Source organism: Podarcis bocagei (genome assembly GCF_964188305.1).
Source record: "Podarcis bocagei genome assembly, chromosome: 3".
Classification (NCBI taxonomy): domain Eukaryota; kingdom Metazoa; phylum Chordata; class Lepidosauria; order Squamata; family Lacertidae; genus Podarcis; species Podarcis bocagei.
Window position 1 is genome coordinate 8,585,523 of NC_138127.1, and position 12,349 is coordinate 8,597,871.

A 12,349-nucleotide genomic window follows, 5' to 3' on the forward strand; every position below is an offset into this window, starting at 1 on the left:
ATTAGAAACAAGGCATTAACAGCAAGCAGAAATTGGGTTAATATGTTTTTATCTGGGGGTGGGGTGGGGAGAACAGCAGCAAACCTGAAGTCTGCAGCATTGCAGATGTTTATCAGATAACTGCTATGTTTCTGTAAAACAAAACAAAACATGCTTCTCTAATAGAGGAGTAGTTGTACGATGACTATTTAAACTTTTTACTCTAAAACTTGCAAGTCAACATAGTGAACATATGAAATGCATTAAAATAGTTCCAGCTAGGTGGCAACTGTTGGGTTGAACAGAAATATTGCTGTCACAGACCTTAACTATATACTACAAATTCCTGATGCTTACTGTATATAATTTGCCTTATGAGGAGGAGCCTTGTCTTAAAATATACTATTTTCAAAACATTTCCTGCCTTTGCCAATAGGAAAAAACTTGAGCTTGTTACCTGCAATGTTGAATATAGGGAATCATCATCCAAGCATTTTTCTCCCTTTCGATTCTGAACCAGTGTAACTGTTACTTAAAAAAAATTGTCCCACATTTCTTTTTCTTGCAGCATATGAATTACAAAATTGTCCAGATCCTCCTCCGTTTTTCAATGGATATATCATTAATTCCGATTACAGCGTGGGCCAGTCAATATCTTTTGAGTGCTATCCAGGATATGTATTGATTGGTCCTTCTGTTCTCACTTGCCACCATGGGATCAACAGGAACTGGAACTACCCCTTTCCAAAATGTGAAGGTAAATTTTGCTCATTGTAATAATAGTTGACTCTTAGTATTCTCTCGACATTATATATTCAATGAAATGAGATGGAAAATTGCAGAAAACCCTATGCATGAGGGCTGAAAATGATATCGACCACTAATAGAGATGTTCCAACATCCACACACCACTTCAGTTCATAACTGGGCTCAAGAAACCAAGGTGCTCCTCTCCAAAATTGGGGAACAGCTTGGTTTATTACACATTGAACTCCTTCATATCCCAGATGACATAATTAGGTAAACAACTACCCTTTCTCACATTTCTCCATCAGCCTCCAAATCCTCTTCTTTTCGCCTACCTGGCCACACCTGTAGCACATGGGGAAGTATTTCCTCCACTAGACCTAACAATGTTCGAGGATTTCTGAAGGTGTCTTGAACCCTCGAAAAATTATGCTGTTTCATGCATGGATTTCCAAACTGGTTGAGTGAACTGCGTGTACAAATGTGTCCTAAGAACAGAGTCCACCCTCTTTGGTTCAAAAGCCAAGGCTACACACAAACTTTTTCAGTAAATGCTAAAATCTTGCCTCTCAGCTGCTTCAACACCCCTTCTCACCCTTTCCCCGCCAAACAACTGATCTGCAGATTTTAGCAGTTTTCAGATAACTTCCTTGCACATGTTTCTTTGTGTTGAAGCCCCCTGTGTTCAATTATTTGCCTGCAGTGGTTATTCAAATATATATCACAGTTTGCAATGTTGGTTGGCCTGCCCTTTGTGCACCTGGGTATAAAAATTTGTAAAGCGGTACTGTGTTGCCCTATTTATATTTTAAATGTAGTTTATAACTCAGCCACATATTTCAGTTCTTTCACTCTGAATCACCTCAAATTACTTTGAAATTTTGCAAATTATACATAGAGGGAAAAGAGCGAATTATTCTGTGCCTTGCCTAGAATTTCAATTAATTATACTGAAATGCTATAATTAAAATAACTTTCTCACGTCCGTAAATGGATATCCTTGACAAAAGCAGAACAATGAAAATGACCAATATCATCTTCCTTTGTCATGCAAAAGAGCCAGATGGGAACCTGCATACTAAGTTGCATCATGCCTAGACATCAAATCAAATACAACTTTTTTCAAAGCTACTAGTAGTGACTATATTATTTGTATTGTGGTTTGTTTTTTTTAATTGTATGAATAGTGTTGTAGAACCTATGGATCTACAACATCCGAGAGAGCACTCCGGTGTTAAAGCGGGAGATCTGCTATTGGATTCCCTGCTTCCTGATGCCACAGAAAGGTCTGAGGTTCTGACCAACCAGTGTAAAAACTCTGACATGGTACTGTCAAATAGTAAGCAGTTTTGGGGCTTTTTGGGAAGGGTCAGAAAAGGCTTGCATCTAAAAGATCCAAAGTCTTTTCAGCTGCATAACACCCCCCTCCCCAAATGGATGATTCAGATTGCAGCCTTAGAGTGACTAGAATGGTAAGTGGCCAAGATTTTTTTATGTATTCAAACCTCCAATGTGTTCAATGAATGGAAGTCATTTTCTTTAATGTAGGGTAACTCAGCAAGTAAAACCACTGTCATACACTTAACATCTGCAAATTTTCCTTTGAGCTGTATTGCATTTTGGCAAAAAACATCAATCAGCTTTAGGTCAGGTTCTTAATGAAGAAAAAGCTACTACCTCCCCATATTAACTAGGATGTTTAAATAGTTTCAAATAGTTAAATTGCCTCCTTACATTGTTATTTTGAGCATGCTCACGGAAGAGGGAGTAAGTATTTTGTGTGCTAAATATTGAGAAATATAGTAAGACATATTTCAGCTTCTTTTCCACCTCTCACAGTCAAGTCCAACAAGAGGAGAGTCAGTCTGTAGAATCAAGTCACGTATACTCATTGTTAATTGACCTGACCCTATTGTTAAGTGGATAAAATGGGGAGGAAGTTGTGACTACAGGGATCACAAGAAAAGAGAAAGTGACATTGCAGGGCAGAAGGTGATGTTACCCAATTCAATTGATTCTTTATCCCTTTCTTTGAGGAGGAATAATCACATGAGTCATCACATTCTTCTGCACAATTGGATGCACTTCCAATTAGAAGCAGATTTATCAGTGGGATTTGATCAAAAGGAAGAATATGGTGGGCTGAATCTATTTGTGCTATTTTTTAAAAAAGGTATTTTGTTGTAGTCCCACAAAGCAGCTCACAAACCAAGGAAGCTTGGGGAGCTCCTTGTGGCAACTTGCTTTGACAAGAGTTGGACTTTGGAGCCTCTGTCTCCAATTCAACTCTCCTAGGCTTTTCCCTTTTAGAAGATTAGAGTTTTGTAAAAGCCAACCCTGTAGCTTGAAGATTTAGGGATGGCATTCCTTCTGCCTCTTTGGCCTCTCACCTGATGCTATTGGACTGGGACAGCTGAAAGGAGTTGTAGTCCGAAACATCTGGCACTAGGTTAAAGAAGGTGCATTAGCAGATGATAGTACAGTCTAATCTCAGCTCCCAAATGCCTCCGTTTTGAAATGTTTTGTCTCCCGAACGCCCAAAACCCGGAAGTAAATGCTCCGGTTTTTGAACATTTTTCGGAAGCCAGACATCTGACGCAGCTTCCACGTAAGTGCAGGAAGCTCCTGCAGCCAATCAGAAGCCACGCCTCGGTTGTCGAACATTTTGGAAGCCAAATGGGCTTTTGGAACGGATTATGTTCAACCACTGAGGTTTGACTGTGTTGCAGCAGCATTTCCTGAGCACTGTTATGTGGAGGGTACAGGTGTAGTCATGTGCCCTCAGTGCCTTCTGTTCATGATCCATCAACATGCTCACCTGCACTGTCCCCACCCCCCGCAGAAGATGGTATAGGCTTATTACTGAAAGGTAACCAACCATGCGAATTTGCTTTTTTGAACTCTGCTATGCCATCATCATCATTTTTTAATTTGTATACTGTCTTTCTATCTTACAATACAAGCTGAAGAAACAAAAAATGTACATCTTATAACAACCTAATGCAATACAAAAATCTGATAATAAAACTTGAAAATAGGCAACCTATATCAAAAAGTAACATTCAACAATCATTAGAATAGTATTAAATAATAATAACATATAAAAGTTAAACAGAAATCCACTCAACAGTTACAATAAATAATTTCTAAACCATAATCAATAAAACAACGGCAAGCCACAGTACATAAAATAATACAATACAAATTGAAGAGCAGAGACCAGAGGGTGGGGCAAGGCAGGTGAAAGGAGGCCTTGCCTGATGGAGTCTCTCCCCTCACAGTCTTAAACGTAAAACAAATCACTGTCCTGACTTAACCATGCATCCTTACTTTTTAACACTCCCGTTCCTTTCCTTTTCAGCTCCTTGTGGCTATAATGTAACATCTGAAAATGGTACTGTGTACTCCCCAGGATTTCCAGATGAATATCCAAATTCAAAAGATTGTACGTGGCTTATTACTGTGCCCCAGGGCCATGGAATCTATATCAATTTCACCTTACTCCAAACAGAACTAGTGAATGACTACATTGCAGTTTGGTATGTGAACTTTTATTACCGTAAAGGCTTTGATCAATCTGAACTTCGCCTCAATCCAGAATAATTGAACTGTTGGTGTTCATGTGTGCATGTGTATTAGTTAGTTAGTTAGTTTGTATACAGAGCAGAATTTGTTGGCTAGCAAGTTTCTATCCTGCTTGAAAGATCTGTTTTGAAACACAGGGAGGCTGTGAGAAGGTGAGTCTTCTCTCCAACATGAAAGCCAGCCTGTGAAGCTCTATTTTGATTCTGGAACATTTCCCACATGAAGTTGCTTGGAAAAAAAAGGATTGCATCATATTTTGTGGTCATCAATGCAAAGAAAGCACTCGGTTCTATTTCTCTTTCCCACCCTTGTCCAGGGAGTCTGAACTGACGCTTGGAGGTAGTCACAGCCTAAACATGAGTAAACAAATTAAAATTGACAAGGCAAGCGACAGGATAACTTCTGGTTCAGGGAGAGGGGCCTAACTTGTTGAATTTGTACCTGCAGATCTGGACATAGTAACACATGCCCTATTTATATCGCATCAGGACTACTGCAATATGCTCTACCAAGAGCTATCTTTGAAAAGAGTTCAGAAACTTTTATCGGTCCAAATCAAATTGAGGCAGCCAAGTTGGTAACTGGAGCTGCTTACTCCCTTTTTGAAACTACTGCATTGCCTTCCAGTTCATTTCTGGGCCCAGTTCAAAGTGCTGATGATGCAGCTTTAAAGCTCTTTGTGGTATGGCTTCAGGACATTTGAAGGGGTGACCTTTTATAAATGAGCCTGCCTCCTTATTAAGACTACCAATGGAGGCTTTTCTGCATGTCCCAACAAATTCTGAAATACATCTGATTGTAACCAAGGAGAGGGCCTTCTCTCCAGGCTCTGGAACTTGCTATCTCATTAGTGGACTTCCGCTTAATTATATAGACATTGGTTCACCAGAACACCTGAAAGCAGCTTGACTTTTTATTTTAAAAATTGTTTTAATCTTTGCTGCTCTTAATTTTTGTGGTGTTGTTTTAATGTTATTGTCTGTTAACTGTTATTAGCTATTAACTGTTGATAGCTGCCTTGAAGTCTTGGGGCGGGGGGAAGGTGGAGTAAAAATATTTTTAGTAATAATTGGGTGTATTTCCTGAATAGCATTTTGAAATACTGTGGGGCACAATTTGTGCCTTACCTGAATAGCACAGGAATAGCTAAAGTGCAGCTGCTTACACGGCTACTCTGATGGGCAGTAATTATGTCGGTGGAGCAACAAATTTCGTGCATACTAGCTCTGCCTGCTAATGCCTTTCTTTTTGAGCACGTGTTGGAGAAATATGGAAATGCCAGTAATATTGGAACAAGTAGTAGGTGTCCATTACAATATATTGGATTTGAAAATAATTTTATGGGACATTTTGCACTTTCATTCTACTGTTATACCTGTCCCCAGCTGACTGGATAGGAATGGGCTATAAATTCAAAAATATATTCATTGCATAATTGTATATGCCTAACCAGCTATGATCAAAATGCCACATTTCGTTGTGTTAGCAATTTAAATTAACAATGCTTTCAGTTGTGAGGGGAGCCACTGGGGCCATTCTCTTCCCAGAGGCAAATGTTTTCCCATCCATCTGCTAGCCCAAATGCCGAGTCCTAGAAATGCCACTGCCATTCAGAGATGCCTGCTTGGGGGAAAAAACGTGTTGAATTTTTCAGATCCCTGTTTTTCTCACAGTACATATTTTGAGAAGGATTATATAGCAGATGGGCCAGTCAGTCCTCCTTTGAACTACATACCGCCCTTTTCCTGAGTTGGTATCAAAAAGATTAGAACCACTGGGAAGGTCTAAACAGCTTATGTCTTTTGCACTAAAAAGCTGTTGATCTTTTGGTTGATAAAGAACTATTCTTTAAAGTGACATCTTAATATCTGCTCCGCCATAGGCACCTCACTGCCCAAAACAGCTTTTTCATTAATAAAGGCATTAGTAAAATTTTGGAAATGTTTTTCAAGTGGACTAGAAAAGTCCCTGCTTCCTGGGAGACCAGATGCTTTATAGCCCAGATGCTTACTAATTTGAAAAGTTGCCAGCTTTTGTGTGGCAGCGTAAAGCAATAGTGTCATTAAATGGTGTTGTTCATAGTGTCATTAACCCTGCTAGAAGAATGGCAAAAATTGTTATACTTTTGCAAGTAGCAGCAAAACCCTTTTAATTGTGGTAGCTGAAATTCAGAATCACGTATTACTTAAAAAAATAATAATTTGGGAAGAAAAATCAGTTTATACACATATAAGAATAGTGTAATGCCATATTTTGTTTTGAAATGGATTATTTCTCCTGTTGAAAATGCGGTTTTTATTTCTCTCTTTCACTAAGTATGGCACTGACATTTGTTTCATTGGCTGACATCAAACATATAATGTCAAGGCTGAGTTTTCAGTGACTAGTAAAGTGATTAAAGAACAGCACCTATATGAAATACCCATATATATATTTCTATATATAACAATAGAATGAAGCACCTCAGGTGACCTCATGGCAAACTATACAGTACTGTACCTTATTTAATACAAATATTACTTACATAGCTTTTCCAGCTTCTCCTAAAAGGTCAAGCTTTTCACATTGGCAGGAATGTACTTAATCGCCTTCCCAGATTTGCATGCAAATGAATTACTATGCTACAATTGTTAGGATTAACCTGCCTTCTTGAAGATTTAAAGCTACCATCAAGAGAAAACAGAGTTAATTTAAACCTTAATTACAGGCTTTTGCTGACACTTCTCTTTTCTCTTGGTCCCTAGGGATGGGCCAGACCAAAATTCTCCTCAGCTGGGAGTGTTCAGCGGGAATACAGCTCTTGAGACAGCTTATAGCTCAAGCAATCAAGTCCTTCTCAAGTTTCACAGTGACTTCTCCACTGGAGGGTTCTTTGTTCTCAATTTTCATGGTCAGTTCTCCTCTTCTCATCTTACAAATCGTGCCTGTGAGATAGAGGCCGCGTGTGGAGCTTTAAAGGGATATTTTCTGCCTACTGATGTTAAAATAAATTAGACTGGTTTAATTGGCATGATATTTTCATTTAATAAAAACCTCTAGAGTAACAGTCTTTATTATCCACAGCCAAATGAGTGTTAAATATTTAATATTGAGTTACTTGGTTTTTTAATATTTTAATGGGAAAAAACTCTGGCCCACTTAACCCTGGCCATGCACTCCTCTCTAAGTCCTAAGGACTTTCTGGTCTTAAGAAAACCCAGTGGTATCCTAATCTCCCATTGAGAATATTTTAGCTGCTTAGAGACACGAGACATTTTTTCACTTGGAACTTTGAAATTGTTTCAGTGTCTAGTTACATAGTTAAAGGGCCAGAGACCCGGAGAGGGAAAAGTTAAATAACATATGTTTATTTAGGATTATTTTGATTCATTTTCATTTTGTCACATACTTATTCCCTGGAAAAGGGGCAAGGGGGCGGCATTTGATTTTAAAGAAAGTAGCAAGACTTCTAGCTATAAAATACTTAGGCAAAGAAAGGGGAAAGGAAATGAAGAACAGAAGTAAGTGTGCGTGACATACAGGGGAATTGCTCTTCATTTCACATTGAAGGCCCGTGTCTCAGAAACTGAAAAGCCATTTGGCTTAGGGAAATGGTGCAGAAACTGTGGCGTCCAACTCCCATCAGCCCGAGCAACTATAGCCAGTGGAGAAGGATCATGGGACTTGTAATCCAAAAACCTCTGCAGGACTACAGGTTCCACATCCCTGGCTTAGGGTATGATACTGCCCCACTGCTACAGTGAATCAGCTGACCCAGAGACAGTCCAACAGCCTAACTGCGACTAGTTAGAGTTGTTGCAATGGCTCCAGCTCAGTAGCCATAGGCTGTGATAACTTGCTCTCAGCTTGGATCTGTTGCAAAGGCTCCAGTCAGGCACAAGCCACGCTAGTGGTTATGGCATGGTATGTTGGTTGTGTAGTCAAGCACAGTTCCCATACGATTTTTTAAAATATGTATTGAGATTTATGAAAGGGTCATGGACTGGTTGGACACAAAGGAATGGTGGGAGAACCAAGGGAAGAAGGCTTAGAGCCCAGGGAGTGGTGGTGGAATGATGATGAGTGGTCAGAGGAAGAAGACTGGGAAGAGGTGGTGTTGGATGTTGAAGTGGTAACAGGGCTTAGTGAGCTGGGAGAGTCTGTGGCAGAGAGAAGTCAAGAAGCTGAAGCAGGCAAGGAGGGAAGTCAAGAGGCTCAGATGAGTCAGGCTGGTGAAGAGTCACGGATATCTCCACCTCCTGTTGTGACAAGCTCCCCTTCCCCCCATCTCCCAGAACCAGGAGAGGCATGAAAAGAGCAGAAAAGAGACTGGCTGCACAGCTGTACAGTCTCTGATTTCTTGGAAATATCCCTGGAGAGGAGGAAACCTAGACAGTTGTGGGGAGGTGGGAACCTTCAGTCTCAGCAACTTGCTTTCATGTAGGAAGTACCACCAGGAATGAGTTACTGTGCTCATTCGGCCTGGCACTCAGCCAAGACTGTGGATATCATATTTTTACTAATAAAGAGCTAACTCCAACTTTGTGTGATTACTGACCAGCTTGCTCTTTGACATAAAGGCATGCATTTATGGAAGTAGCAGTGCTACTCCATTTAGGAACGTTGATTCATATTCTCAGCAAGCTATGAATAAGAGCTTTCACTTGGCTTCCAAGCCTTCCGCTGTGCCCATGCCGCACACCTTATTAAACCATAGGTTTCTTTCCGGCTTCCCAGTCATAGTTTGTTTGCAGCGACCAAGCTGAGTGCTGTTTTCCATGTAACACAAAATCAGCCTCAATTTTGTTTCCTCCCTGATGCCGCTAAAGGTTAGCAGGGGAGAGGGAAGGAGGGACTTGCAAACTTTTAAGCAGCATGCGCCACCGCACTGCTTATTCACGTTAAACCATAGTTTAAAATAAACAGTTGCTCAATGTGACATGTGAACCAGCTTGAGGACAGTTTCACAACTGCCAGCTTGTAATGAGGCTTTGTTATCAAAGCGATACTAATGCAATTTTGCTTTGATTTTGTAGCGTACCAGCTGAAGAAGTGCCAGCCTCCGCCAACAGTTCCACAAGCTGAATTGCTTACAGAAGATGACGATTTTGAAATAGGTGATAATTTTTCCTCCCGTTGATACATCAGTTCTCTGTCCAGACTTTTACACAGATGATGTTGGTGGTATTCCTGAATGCGATTTGTTTGAATTAGTCTGGGGTGAAATTTATTTATTGAGTAAATTTATTTGTAGTAGTCATAGGTTAAATTTAACAAATCTTCTGAAATGTGCATTGCTGTTGCATAAGAGTAAAAATGCCTGCCTACCGAGTCCAGCCAGATCCCTATGGGAAGCCAATAAGCCGAACCTGAGCACGACAACACTCTCCCAACTTGTGTTTCCCAGCAGTTCATATTCAGAGGCTTATTCAGTGAATGCCTCTGAATTCATATATATTCAGTGGAGGTAGAATGTAGGTATCTTGGCTAACAGCCCGTAATAGTCTTGTCCTCCATCCCAGTTAAACATTTTTTGGGAAAGAGGTTGATGCTCTTTTCAACCAGCCTTTGTCAACCTGGTGCCTTCCATATGCCTTTGACTCCAGCCTTCCTCAACCCTACCGCCAAAACAGCCATGATGGCTGGCACTGATGGGAGTCGTAGTCTAACATTTACAGAGGTCAGCCGCTTGGAGAAGGCTCCTTTGAGCAGTGCATTACTTCAGCAGAGTGTAGTAATTCAAAAGCACCAGTGGCTGGCAACTGCAGATACACTATCAGTCAGTTCGATTATTTCTAACACATGGATTTTGCAAGAGGTCTGAGTTGGGCTGCACAAAACTCCTACATTTGCCTGACCTTTGAACAGAAATGAAGGTGGACAGAGAAATCCTGGGACATTGGGGGGGGGGGAATCTATCTGAAAATTGAGTTGGGGGGGGGCATGATTACATTATTTTAATCAACTGTTTTATGATGTGATCAGAGAACATGCGTTTCTTTTCTTCAGTCTTTCTGCTTTTGAAATGAAGCCATAGCTTGGCAACAGAGCACTCAGCAGCATTGTTGCTTCATTCATGGGAAATGAGTCTACTAAAGTCCTGGGAATGCTGCTACTCCAGTAAGAATGCAAGGCCAACAAGCTGGAACATTCACAAGGCGCAGTTTCCCCAGCGCATGGCAACCACATTTGTCAGGCACTCTGCAGTTAAGCTGTGGCTTCATTATAAAATGGGGGGGGGGGAAGAAGAAGAAAATAAAGAGGGCAGCCCTTGGACAATCTTGTGAAAAAGTAACTAATGCCAAACAACACCCTAAATCACTCCCACTCTTCGAAAACAAATCTCTTTTTCTTTCTCCCTTTCTTCGGTAGGCATTTGGCCTTGCCAAAGACTCCAATAATTATTGCTAAAACATTTACATGTGAACGTTTGTGCAGTGCCAGGATTGGGACTCGTACACAATGGGTGGGTGAAAGAAAACAAAAGTTCTTGGCGGGGGGAGTTAGTGGGAGGAAGCACAGATAGCTGTTAAGAGAGCTTTCTTAAAGGTTGTGCAGACACTTTAGTGCAGAGGAAGTACGAGGAACAGAACAAACGTTTTGCCAAACTGTTTCACTAGAGACATGTATTTCAGCAGGAAAAATAAGATTAAAAAGCAAGAGCGTACTGTTTAGCTGTCATTCTGGAGTGTTTGGTGATCAGAAATTCTTTTAATCTAATGAGTGGCATCCATTTTAAATCCATCACTAAAGTCCCATTGAAATCAATATGAAAATATAGTCATGGCTGACTTGTCACATCCGTTTTTGTGGGCAGTAATTGTGATTCTAAGTTAGTCTGCATCCTACCCTATATGTTTGAAGTCTGTTCTCATTGTTTCATTCAAACACAACTGTAAACATATGGCATAAGTAAAACTGAATTTTCAGTCATGACTGCAATATTATTTCCCTCACTTCTTCTTCACATAGATAATTGGTCAAATTTTCTGTATATCATCCTTGATATATATTTTTTTCATACTCTGATTTCCTGTACTGTTTTACTGTATTCAATTGCCCTTCTATTTTGATGTGTTTTTTGTATTTTCTCCCTCCCTCCACCCCCCCTCTCTCACACACACACTTTTTGGTCATAGTAACCAACCCATGGACCTCTCTTCTCAGACATCTTACAAAATATTTTCATTTGCTTTTATCTGCTGTTTTAGTTAGGCTTTGAAAAGCAAGCTTATTTTTAAAAACATTTTATATTGTATTTTTTTAAAAAATGAACACTGCCTTGAGACTTTGTTGTCCAACGTGGGATATAAATGTGCAGTCTAAATTTCTGCGTTACAAATTATTTCAGGTGACTTTGCCAAGTACAAGTGCCATCCTGGCTATACATTGGTTGGGAATGACATGATGTTCTGCAAGCTTAAAGCACAACTCCAGTTTGATGGTTCCCCTCCATCTTGTGAAGGTATGTATGCATCAATGATATTATATATTGGTATTATGCTGGTGTTTTCATTCACTGTGTTTCATATTTAAAATTGTTTTGAACCAATGAAGTATTAAGAATGAAAAGCTATGACCAAACATTGAAACTTGTTTTCTGTTTTGAATGTTCAGAATACATCCCAGCTGCATCCCAGCATGCATATCAGTACAGACCCTGTAATCCAAAACAAATGTTTTACAGAGCGATCTTACCAGACTGTGGGGGTGGACAAACCACTTTTTATATACCTGTTTATGTATGCAACCATAATTTTAATGCAGGGATGCAAAGTTACTTGGTTGTTAGGATTGCAAATTACCTAGAAAAGAGCTTGTGATGCAAGAAAGAAGAAGAAAAATTATCTGTGGGAATGGGTGAATAGTACAAATTTTGGCACTGAGCCGGTGTGGGAGGGAGCTATGTAAATGAAGTAGGAAAAGCTGAACAAAGGCTGGGAAGCGAGATTTCTCAATATTCCATTGAAAGGAGAATTGCAGCTCTAATGAGCTTTGGGGACCAAAACCAGGTAAATGGAGCACTGAACAGTGACAGGTTGTGGGATGCAGTGTGTGC

The 12,349-nt window shown here is 40.1% G+C and overlaps 1 protein-coding gene across 1 annotated transcript in view; it reads left to right on the forward strand.

The window, feature by feature from the left end:
* The window catches only part of CSMD1 (CUB and Sushi multiple domains 1), a 998,673-nt gene that overhangs the window by 896,667 nt on the left and 89,657 nt on the right, over nucleotides 1-12,349 (forward strand). Inside the window, exons 42-43 of the mRNA XM_081189289.1 lie at nucleotides 548-736; nucleotides 4,088-4,265. Coding sequence (XP_081045415.1) covers nucleotides 548-736; nucleotides 4,088-4,265 — 367 coding nt within the window. The remainder of the gene's footprint in view (nucleotides 1-547; nucleotides 737-4,087; nucleotides 4,266-12,349) is intronic.